This window comes from Natrix helvetica (genome assembly GCF_964273705.1).
Source record: "Natrix helvetica genome assembly, chromosome: 5".
Taxonomy (NCBI): Eukaryota; Metazoa; Chordata; class Lepidosauria; order Squamata; family Natricidae; genus Natrix; species Natrix helvetica.
In genome coordinates, this window is record NC_138551.1 from 149,493,317 (window position 1) to 149,505,873 (window position 12,557).

The following is a 12,557-nucleotide window of genomic DNA, read 5'->3' on the forward strand; positions in this document are numbered from 1 at the left end:
CTCCCACCTTACTTTTTGGTCCCACACCTGGAAGGCCACAGGAAACACCTGAATAGTACAGGCAGCGCTAGACTTACAGCCCAAAATTTCCGCTGCTAAGTGAGACAGTTGTTAAGTGAGCGCTTTTCGACCTTTGTGGCCGTAGTTGTTAAGTGGCTCACTGCCATTGTTAAGTTAGTAACACAGTTGTCAAGTGAATGTGGCTTTCCCGTTGTCTTTGCCTGTCAGAAGGTCGCAAAAGGGGATCACGTGACCCCAGGACACTGCAAGCGTCATAAATGTGAGACAGTTGCCAAGCATCTGAATTTTGATCACTTGACTGGGGATGCTGCAACGGTTGTAAGTGTGAAAAACGATAGTAAATCATTTTTTCCAGTGCCGTTGTGACTTCAAAGAGCCACTAAATGAATGGTTGTATGTTGAGGACTACATAAACATTTATAATATAATATAATAACAGAGTTGGAAGGGACCTTGGAGGTCTTCTAGTCCAACCCCCTCCTTAGGCAGGAAACCCTACACCATTTCAGCCAAATGGTTGTTCAATCCTTCTAAAAAATGTCTAGTGTTGGAGCATTCACAACTTCTGGAGGCAAGTTGTTCCACTGGTTAATTGTCCTAACTGTCAGGAAATTTCTCCTTAATTCTACGTTGGGTCTCTCCTTGATTAGTTTCCACCCATTGCTTCTTGTCCTGCCTTCAGGTGCTTTGGAGAATAGCTTGGCCCTCCTCTTCTTTGGGGCAGCCCCTGAGATATTGGAAGGCAGCTATCATGTCTCCCCTAGCCCTTCTTTTCGTTAAGCTAGACAAAACCCAGTTCCTGCAACCGTTCTTCATATGTTTTAGCCTCCAGTCCCCTAATCTTCTTTGTTGCTCTTCTCTGCACTCTTTCTAGAGTCTCCGTATCTTTTTTACATTTATACCTGGGGGACTTTCTAATCTAAGGGCTTCCGGGTCAGATGTTTTGCCCTGCCAGGTAACAGAATGACACCTTTGATCCAGCCAGGTAATTTCCAAAATGTCAGACTATACTCTTAATTTCCTCTATACAAGCATTGTATGCTGTAAGGTATTAAAATAACTTTAGTCTTACTTATGCTTTAGGATTTTTTTAAAATGCAGGCTGTGTTGGGAGATCATTCTCATTGTAGGAAAAAATTTTGAAAGTTTTTTTTAATTCCCCCCCCCCAAAAAAAAGACAGATTCAGATCAGATAAAAATTAGTGAAAATTTAACACACACACTCCAACTGCTTAGGGAGTTCTCAACCAGATCTGCATGAAGCAGGTAATATCAGTTCTGCACTATTGATGTGATTCAGACAATTGATGTAATCCTGTTTGATTTAGAAAACCAATCTGATTCAATTCAGATATTCTGATCGGACTGTCCAATTGGGTTGGTCTGAATTTTTGAAACAATTGGTCAAATCAATTTGGAGGAGGTCTCTGATAGAATTTGACTTTTTAATTCAGCCCAAAAAATGAATTTGATTCTGAGATGTGATCAGACCACTACTGAACTGAATTTTCTGTTTGAATAGTTGCATATTCCTCTTATTATAAAAATAAATAATATCTGGTGAAAACAAAAGTGCTTAGGATGAAGAGGAGAGGACAACCATAACAACTTCACCCACTTTTTTATTCTTAGAAATTATTTTTACTTTAGATAGGATCACAAATCTCTTTTAAAACAAAACAAACACAATACTTTGCCTCAGAAAGGAGGAAGAAAGTACAAATAACTTCCATGGCTGAATATAAAAGGGTTTTGTTGGTTTAGAATAGATCCAAATCCTTAATCACAAGTCCAATTTTGATTTAAATAATCTCTAGCAAATGTAAAAGTCTCTTTGATAAAGAAAGAAATAAAAACAAGGACTGCAAAATCTTTTTTTGTTCTGAATCTGTGCTGCAGAAAAGGCAGAAGTTATGAGAAGGTTTTTTTTTTAATGCTCCCAAATTCTTTGTTTACTGAAGGAAGAATTCAGTATATCTGAAAGTAGACATCTGCTTGCATTGGCAGATTCCGTCTTCCCAGATCTTGGCTTTTATGTTAATTGGTTAACTATCTCAGCTGCTGTGTATATTTTGGATGTTTTTATAGTTTTAGAATTGCAAACTGCCCAGAACAATTGATTGAGATGGATAGCTATAGGCATCAAATAAATAAATCTTTCTGAAGTAGTTCCTTCACCATCAAGATTTTTTTAAAAAAAAAATGTAAAGATTTTATCGGGGTTACAGTCAATATATCACAGATAGCATCAGGATTTTAATAAGTAGCAACCTAATTGATTAAAATTAGCTATCTCCAGTGACTTAACTAAATTCAATTTGACTACCACTACTAATATTTAATATTTAAAGAGCCTAGTTTTTAAAAGTTATTTTAATACTTCCTCTCTCCCCTTTGTTATGTGCTGCTTTTTTCACCAATACTTCGCATTTATTTGGAAAAACCTTTTTCCTCCAGCAAAGCGTAGTTACTTGGTGGATAGCTCCATTTTGCAAACAGGCAGCTGCAGCTAGAGGAATTGCATTCACTGATAGAAAAGTAAGGTTCTGGGTTTTCCCATCCAGACACTAATATAATGTTAACTTTTCCTTACTGATTCTGTTCCCTCTGCTTATGCTGGCTGAGACACACGTACCACATAAGCTTTTGCTTATCATATATGCTGTACCAGAAAGACAGCATCTAATAAAAGTATATGCTTCATGCTGTCATTAAAAAAATAGATCTAATACATCAAGTGGCCAAACTCGAGCCAAGCTTGACTTTTTTAGCCAGATTGTGGCTAAGGGTCTTCTTAGCCAAAACCAACTGACCAACCAATCAATAAAATTCTATCCATGCAAAGTTGTATTTTACTCTTCCTCTCAGCGGTGCAAAACTCACAAAACATATTCTCATTCCAATGGAGGAACCCATGAAAGTGCTACAGATGGGACAGTCCTCAAAATAGCCAAGATAATGCACCCACCCACCGCATATTCACATATCATTCCCAAAGTATGTGCAAATTCTAACATTTGCAGAAAAGAGGAAGAAAGAGGGCCGTGCCAAGGACACACAAAGAAAATTAATCCCTGTTTTTCAAACTTACCCTGGAGAACCAGCAAGAGAGCTAAAAGGAATTTGCTAGCCTGCTCCATGTCTCTCTTTCTTCTTTTTCTTCAAATCTTCCCCTTGCTGCTTGCTTGAAAACACTTATGATCTCATCCGTTTACAGCCACAAAACATGGATATATACACTACAGCAAACCTCTTTCCATAGCACAGCCCTTTCCCTCCTTTCTCTTTTCTTTTCTTTTGCCAGCCCTTCCACCTCTGTCCAATCCTCTGGCTCAACTTCTACATAACATACATATTCTCTGAACTTTCCGCAGCCTTACACAGCCTAAATGACTTTTGATGTAACAGGGCTTTTTAAAAAAACTGGTAACGTTTTGCTGCCTCTGCTCCTCACAGCTCCAAGTTTCAAAGACAGTTCCGCCCATCCACCCACCTCCCTTTTTGGATATATGGTATTAATTTTCTGGGCATTTACAGAATCCAGTTTTCTTTTTTCCTGCTTAGGCTGACTTTCTGCCAGATGTTGTCTTGTACCCTATATCTTTTCACTATCCCTGTTTCCCTCCTTTTCTTAAAAGTTTATTCTTTTGATTTGTCCATCTCAACTCTAGATGGCTTTGCTGTCAACTTCAAAACAGCTCTGAAAAAAACATGGATCACACAAGGTCAAATTAATGTTCCCAACACATCCCTATTAGACCACATTTCTATAGGAATAAAACATTTGGACTTAAAGTCTTTGTACCTTCCAGGGATAGGTGACTTCGTTAAGTATTCAGTGTGACTTAGTTTCACCTGTTTTCACTCATAAATTCATATTTTCAGATTTCTATGGCAGTTTGTAAACTAACACACGCAGAACCTCATTATAATCTGAAACAGATTTTCTTTTGCAGCCTTTGCCAACAGGCAGGTTGTGCTGCATGTTCTAATGAGTGCCATTTTCTGTAAACAAACTCTCTTGGTTCTCAGCATTTTGTTTGCATCTTTCTTAATCCAATAATAGATTAAGTACGCCACAACGTTTGAGGACGTGCATACATTAAGATAACGGAATTCCAATTTATCTATATACCAGAAGCAGGGAGATCAAAGCTACATTATAGGCAGAGGGTGTGTAGCAGAAATATTTTCCCCAAAACATACCCTTGGAACCTTTCAGAAAAATACCTTCTGAGCAAGTCTGCTACAAAACTGAGGCTTTAGCTCTTTCCATTCAAAAGAACTGTGTTAGTCTAAGGTCCATCTGTCCCGGGGGTCCCCAAACTTGGCAACTTTAAGACTTGTGGACTTCAGCTCCCAGAATTCTCCAGCCAGCATAGCTTCAAGACCTCCAAGATCCCTTCCAACCCTACGATTCTATGTTCTGTGGTCTAAGAACTGTTTCCTTGCAATTGTCAGAGGAGATGGTAGCTCCACAATGACTATTATTTTTTGCAAAAGAGCCTACGAAATAATAATAATAATAATAATAATAATAATAATAATAATAATAATAATAATAATAATAATAATAATAATAATAAATATTTATTTCTTAGCCGCACCCTCTCCCGAAGGACTCGGGGCGGCATACAACAAAACATAGGAAATAAATATATCGACATACATATAACAATATATGCATATAATGTTTATTGTTACGGCTCATTGGACCTCCATAATAACAGACAATGATATTTCTGACTCTCAAAAATTCTTTCAAAACGTATCTGGAGTAAACGTTATGGCAAAGCCAGGACTTTGTATAAGCCTCTAGGGTAGATGAGCATTATAACAATGGCTTCACATTACACCACAAAAAAAAAAGACTAACTTAACTGACAGTAATGTTAATTCATCCCTTAACTCGGCTGAAGAACCGTAATTGAATCTGATCTCCATTTCATCCTGGAGAAGAGAAGAATAGGAAAGCCTGAAGGAATTTAAAAGCATCAGGGAGAGGAGAGGAGGCATGTGGGAATACGGTATCTACGTGCACTTTACAGATCAGGTGTCATTAAACTGAAGCACTCTGATCATTTTGGCTGATATCAAAATGCCAAGTAGTGCTGGATCTGATCAATCCTTGAAAGGGGGAGCATCAGATCATCACAGGACTTGCAAGCCAGGCAAGACGTCAAAACACTTCTTGGAAGAGGGCAGCAACGAATCGTTACATATTGAAGACAGCATGGACATAGCCACAAAGTTTGCAGGAGTTGACCTTGGTCTCAATAGAGTATTTTTTTCCCCATGCCCTCCTTTACGCAGAAAGGATTAAGGTTTCTTGATAGGAGTGGTGTGGTGGCCTAGAGGTGGAGCTCTCACTTCACAATCAGGGGGGCTGTGAGTTCAATCCTAGGAAAGGCAGATATTTCTCTCTCTCTGGGCACAATGAAAAATATATCAGCTGAACAAAACTCCGCGCTGGGGACAGGAAGGGCATCCGGCCAGTAAATGCTCTGCTAGCACCATTCAGTTGCCCCGACTCCACCCCTGCAAGGGATTATTAAACAATGATGATGATGATCAAGGTGTCTTGGTAGAGGAAATTCTTCACCAAATAACAGAATGTTGGGGCAACTGCGATACGGTTTAACAATATTCTATCGGCACCTTAGTATCCCAAACCTTCAGTCAGGCGTCTAAAAGGAATCCAGCTAGCAGGGTTAACACAGTTCTGCTGCTGGCAGGGCGGGTTGCTTGTGCAATAAAGGCATCCCTTGAAATATAGCCACAATTATAGGCCTGCTAGACGTAATCTGCTATTACTCCCATGACTTCACCCATCCTGGAATCTATTGGGGACACGTTGTGTTATAGAAGTCTTTCTAATTGCTCCCTACTCTAGCCCCTGGTTTACCCCCACCACTACAAATTGACACTTGGGGGCTTCGTCCCTGTGGGGAAGGCTGCCCACCTGGACCTGAACAGAAGCCATAATGCAAATCTAAGGTCTCTGCAGAAAATTCTCACCCGGATCAAAAGAAAACTCAGCTGACAGCTCCTGTGCCGCATTTCATGTGATTACTGCTTGTTGCTATCCAAAGGTGAGGATTCTGTGCACAGTCAAAGGCATTCTGTCATGTAGAAAGCTTGCAATTGTTGCTGGGTGGCCACCTGTGGCTTTTCCATCTCTGTCAGCAACTAAAGCCTTATTATGTTGTTAAATTGAGCCTTGACTCTTGGTCAGAAACCAAATTTTGCATCTCCCTTTAGGGTGCCTTTGCAATACCCTCTTATTTATAACGTCTATCACAGTTTTGGCTCAAATGAGACTTTCTCTCCCAGCATGCCTGCTATGGACTCAATAACAGATTTGATCACGGCTGTTGTCTCCAAAAAAGAATTGGACTTGGGCAATTTACTATATTAGGATTCCCATATTAGTTTCTCCGTTTGTATCATATCCTCAAGGAAGCAGGCTTGAATATTAGCCAGAGAAGTTACGAGGCTTTAATAGCAGAGATCTCTTCCTATTAGTCCACCAGTTACTAGTAGGCTTTGCATAGATTGTGGTTTTCAATGCTCACAGAAAATATTTTTCCTATATTCCATATTATTTCTTATGGGATGGAGTAACGCATTCAAAACTCAGCTTTTCATTTCTGGCAAGCATTACAGTTTTAGTTCCTGGAATTCATAAAAACAGCAGTAATAGGAACCATTTACAAAAACATTAGCTTCCACCAGGATTTTTTTTTAATGTTCCAAAACAGTAATACAGAAGTATTACCCATGGAAAGGGGGGGAAAAGAAAAGAAAAAGTGGATTCTCTTCTGTCCTTCTTTAACCACTTTGTTTTACAGCTGTGGGTATATCTTTTTTAAAAGACTATAAATCAATATAAAAAACATCCTTTGAACACGTACAGCAGCTTAACCTGACATGAAATTCATGAGCGGACTTTAACATTTACACTGATTCCTTTTGTTTAAGGGAATGGGCTAAGTTTCACTGCAGAAGGAATTTCCTTGACCAAAGGTACAAAAAGGGCCACATGAGCTCTCACCTTTCTTGCAATCAGATTCTGCATGAGAACAAGTATATGTTTTGTATGCCAAAAGTCTTGGGTTCAATTTCCTGGAAAGATGAGGAAAAAAAATCTACATGGAACCCTGGAGAACAATTGCTAATCAGGATAGAACGAGACAGACTGACTCAATAAAAGGTAATTTCTTATGTTTCTGATTCATCTTTTTTGGGGAAAAACGTCTCCTCTCTGAATAAATCAGAGACAAAGAACCGGGAGGAAATAACAGAGCAATCAAATCAGCATCATTGAGGCCTCATCCCACCAGCTTTGCTTCCAAAATCTCCCTAACAGTCAGAAAGTAAAATTCCATGCTCTGTTACTCATCTCTTGTCAAGCAGTTTTGGAGATAATATTTCCAAAGTAAGCCAATCAAGTGCTTTTTAAAAAGAAATATGCTGTTTACCAGAAATTTTGAAAACCCAGATTGCCACCAAGGCTTTGTTCATACACTTCCTCAGTTGGAAACAATAGTGGCATTTGATGTTCACAACCTATTAAACATGGTTAGTTTTTGTGTGGTTAGGTAGTTGCGCAATCCAACCTTTTGGCTTACTTTATGAATCAACCTGCTGTGTAAAGCCAGAAAATGGATTTAAGTCAGTTGCCAAGATGCTTTGTGTGAGAACAACCCATTTGGTCCAGTTTTACTCAAGTTGCTGGTTTCCAAATGTGCTGGGTATCAAGTCCCATAATTCTCAGCCACTTGCTGGAAATTATGAAAACTCTGGACCAGCAGATTTGGGGAGGCTTTGCCAATGCTTTAAACCACAGCATCTCTACCGCCTCCATTCCAAAACCACATCGGGGCATCTCTGTCCTTTGAAAGAAAATATTTGTTCCCTTTTAAATTACTCTCCGCCTTGTAAGCCTACCCATTATCACAGCTTACTGGAGAGCCAAAAAAACGAAGGAGTTCCCAATCCACCCACAAGACCAAAGACTTATTTTTCAGTGGCTGTGTTAGAAGTTACACCTCTCCTAAAAATATTGTTTTTAACAGTTGCCTGGGCTTTCCAAACCAGTGTTTTATAAAAAAATGAGATCAAAATAGATGCCTGGCCTGCAAAAAAAGTCTATGCATGGTTCAGTTGGTTAAAGAATTACAGTGCCAATTGTAAAGGCGTTTAGATGGACCACCACCAGGATACCATTTTAACTCTGAAATTAGCACATTTCATCTTGAGAATAAATATCTCTTAGCTGTGTGACTCCAAGTTCAAGATGTTGAATCAAAGAGGCAGATGGCTGGACAAGGCCAATAAGCTGAGGACGGGTAAGGAGAAGTGCCCCAAACCAACAGTGTAATTGAAGCTGGAATATTTCTCAGAATTCCAGACAAGGCTTAGCTGCCTTTTAGACATATTTTTAGAATATTCTTCCTTATGGCTTATTCAAGAATTCATGAGAAAAAGGCACAGGTGGAGCATTTTGCATTCGTATCCACCTCTGGTGTGTCAGGACTTAACCAACCTGATCTTAGAAGACTAAGCAGGATTGGCTCGTACTTGGAAGGAAAATAGCAGGAAATTCCAGGCTCATAGACTAGACTGGAATGTTGGAAAAACATCTTGTGGTTTCTAATCATCTAAGCCCAGACATTCTAGATTTTGAAGAGGAAGGTTTAAGGATAGGCTCAAACATTATTCCATAACTAGTGTTTGGTTTTGATTCAGATTTGGACATCATGCCTTTTGCAATGGTCTCAGGCTACATATGCTAAGGAAGGAAGGAAAAGCTAAGAAGCCTGAACAGTTATCAGGTAGACAAACTCACTGGCGTATCCAGCTGGCTTTTCCCCAGCAATTAAGCCTCCTCCTTTTTTTGTCCCAAGCAAGATGACTTGAGTTCAAAATGCTGGTCCTGTACAACAACTTTGCCTGAACTTTTGCAGATCGTATCTTTTACACCTGTCCAGGATGAAATCACCAGGGTGGTGAGAAAGGAAATGGACTTGACTCAGAAATATTAAAGTAACTAACTGCCGTGAAGACCAAGGCTAAGTCCATAACCACATTGCTTTTGGCTTTCTCCCTGTTCTTCCAATCTCCTCTACACACTTTGCCGATGACTCTTCCCCTTTGCTTAGCTTTCTTTTAAGAGAGGCCACACAGCCTTAAAGTTTGAGCCAAAGTTTCCACACCACCATCCTTTAAGATTTCTCAGTGATATCCTTATTTGTTTCCTGGAATTTGATGAATTGCTAGTTCCTACAAAAGCTATTTTTAATTAGAAGCAAAGAAGCGCCTTGCTTCCTGGGAGGGAAGAAAAAGATTATGAAAGATTTACTACTAGCCGGCCTGGCTTAACTAGAACTTTCTAACCTCCCTGGCAATTTTAATATTTTAATATTTTATACGTAAATTCTGGGGTTTTTAACTGTTTTAATTGTTTTAATTTATTGTTATTTATTTGAACTTGACTGTTAAATATTGGTGTTACCTCCTCCATGCTACACTTGTATTTTGATTTAATTGTACGTCGCCCCGAGTCCCTTTGTGGAGAGGGGGCGACTGATAAATCGAAATAAATAAATAAATAAATAAACTAAGCCATTGGAAAAGAGATCGATCAGTGCCCTTTTGATAGGGAATCCTTCACATGCAAGAATTGATTATCATGGATTGGAGTCCAACAACCAGGATATTGAATTCACAACTCCCTTACCCTAAGGCTGGTGGGCCTCAATTTGCAAGGAAGACTAGATAAATCTTGCATCTCATACAACCACACACTTCTTATTCATTCACAGCAATTGTCTGTACCCCACATTTGGCCAAAGAAATTAATGAAAGACTGTCAGTACAATTTGACGTGCACTCTAAGAGACACAGAGGAAAAGTATCAAGAGAGAGGAGGATGAAAAATGTAAATGTAGGCACATAGTTACCATTATCTGGAAGACAATGGGCATAAATAGAAATACTTAATGGAGAGGAATCAAATGTTGGCAGAGCTGGTGAGGAACATGTTAATTCCCTTATCCTTTACTGCCAGCTACCATATGCTTTAAAGCAATCAACCTCCACCAGTGGTACATGTACCCTAGGGGGATCTCACAAACAATCTGAGGGTCAGGGTAAGTCGGTAAAACTTTAAGCTTATGCCTTCAATATAAATGGTCGCAGAAGGTTTAGAAACAGCTGGTGGCTTTTTTGGTGTCTTTGAACAGGAAATAGGAAAAAAAAATCATTCCAGCAAGAACATTCCTTTTGCTGGTGTTCTCATCAAAATTCAGTTTCCGCTGAAATGATGCCCAGCAAAATTAGGATTAGGTTTTAAGAGGGACTCGAGTGATCCAAGCCCGTTGTGCTGCTGATCTGCCCCCCACTGGGGGAAACAAATTTCAAGAATTGTTGCAGTTTGCAAAAAAAAAGCAATATTCCAAGTTAGATCAGTGTTACACTGTAGCATTTTTCTAAGTAAACAGAACCCTCTTAGATTTGTTACAAATTATACAGATGTTTAGGATGAGGAAATTGGACACTTTCTAGATTAAAACAAACCCATTTTAGCCATCTAAAAACCCGGATTAGAGTGAATTGTCTGCTGTTGCAGTACTTAGTAAACTACATGGGTTTAGGTAGTATGTGTGTTCGCATGTGTATAATATTTGCCTAAGTCATCTAATTTGCTCTGCCTTTGTCTATTTAACTATTCCTATCATATTTCTTCAGTAAGATGAAGAGACCTCCCTGTCTTTTCTTTTAATTATTGATTCTTCTAAGGCTTGTCACCCTAAGGCAGGGGTCAGCAACCTGTGTGGCTCTGGAGCCACTTGTGGCTCTTTCATCCCTCTGCTCTGGCTCCGTCACCAATTGGCTCCACAACTGATAGGGCTTTCGGTTAGGACAGGTAGAGGAAAAAGAGGAAGCCGTGCTAGGAGGAGGCTCTATGGTAGGGGAACTAGATTTCAGGTCAGCTCCAGAATTGAAGCCGGGGGGGGGGGGGTTCCAGTTAGGACCTTTGTGGCTCTTTGAGTGTTTAAGGTTGCAGACCCCTGCCCTAAGGCATTATTTTAGGATTGACAACAGCCTTAAATACATGCTCGGAAAAGACTACATACGTTCATAAAAATTGGTCTCGCTGCTGTTTTCATAGTGGGTTGTTTGATGGAAGATTTAGTGAAATCTAAGCACGGAAAGCTGCAAATTGCTATTCTAGTAAATGTGAGTTTTATGCCCACCTTTCAGACTGCATTAAATATATTCGGGAGATTTCATGAAAAGGGAGCAGATACTTCTTAGAGAACTATCATAATATATATTATGAGTGTTTTTTTTTAAAGAGGCCAAAAATCTAAATGCCTCTTGTTTCCATTAACAGATTATTGAGCAATTGGAACTCCTGGGCTGTTTGTAAATTTCCAGCCAGAAGTTGGCAAACTGAGCCCATCTGTTTATTTTGTTGAGAGGCTGTTTTGTACATTAGGTGCTTGTTATGAAAAAAAAAGGGGGGGGGAGGGTATACAGTACAAAAGCGATCAGCAAAATGTAAGAATATCTACATTTCAGTTTCTCTACAACAGTTCTGTAATCAATGTAAAAGATTATAACAATGCCTGGCGGCTGGGGAATTCTAGGAGTTCAAGTCCACACATCTTAAAGTTGCCAAGATTGAGAAACGCTGGATTAAAGTCAAGACAACTACATTCCAACTCTCCAAATATATCACAAGAGGGAATAGAGGAATTTCTATACATTGCCCAAATTCCCCAGCTTTGCAAGGGGAAAAAATTACATTGTTCCAAGTGTGCTCATCATGTGAAGAATGGTTCCAAAATTAAGCACTTGTACAACTATTAAGAGAATTGGGCTATACAGAATTGCAATAGACAGAAAGATTTGTGTGATGTTTTCTTGGAAGCTATCAGGTGTATTAGTTAGGCTAATCTTTGTGTGGCAAAAGCTGTCCATCCTTGGCTAATCTTAACAACTCAGCAAGGCCAGATCTGCATAGTGCTTGGGTGGGAGAGCAACAGGAATGTTCAAGGCTACAGATAAGAAATGGAAAACATCTCAGAAGGCAGCAGTTCTATAAACTATTAGCATGAATACAAATTTGGGTAGATGTCTATGTATTCACCAGGAATCAAGGGAATTTCACCTGCCCTCTGCAGCTCAGCTCAGATGGTCTGGCCTTTTGCTTACAAATACCTTGTGTGAGGGCTCCCCCTACTGTTCCCACCAGTTAAAACCATGGCTAACCTTAAATACGCACACAATCCATCAATTTTTCACATGTAAATGTGAGTGGTTGTATTTCTGCACTTATTTGTTCAAATAAAAACAGATTGGATAAAGTAAAAATATTAAGTGAAAAAAATCCCATTTGCCAATTTTTATTGTACACCGCATGCTTGGAATGTGGCTAAGACGCTGAGCCTGTCGATCAGAAAGGTTGGCGGTTCGAATCCCTAGCGCTGCGTAACAGAGTGAGCTCCCGTGACTTGTCCCAGCTT

At 39.5% G+C, this 12,557-nt stretch overlaps 1 protein-coding gene across 2 annotated transcripts in view; it reads right to left on the reverse strand.

Annotated features, from left to right (window-relative positions):
* Positions 1 to 3,490, reverse strand: part of MXRA8 (matrix remodeling associated 8) — a 29,324-nt gene extending 25,834 nt beyond the window's left edge. For both annotated transcript variants that reach the window (XR_014175534.1, XM_081955016.1), the window contains exon 1: positions 3,113 to 3,490. Coding sequence is in view for 1 of the 2 variants with exons in the window: in XM_081955016.1 (XP_081811142.1) it covers positions 3,113 to 3,161 (49 nt within the window). In the remaining variant the exon portion in view is untranslated. The remainder of the gene's footprint in view (positions 1 to 3,112) is intronic.
* Between the last annotated feature and the right edge of the window lie 9,067 nt (positions 3,491 to 12,557).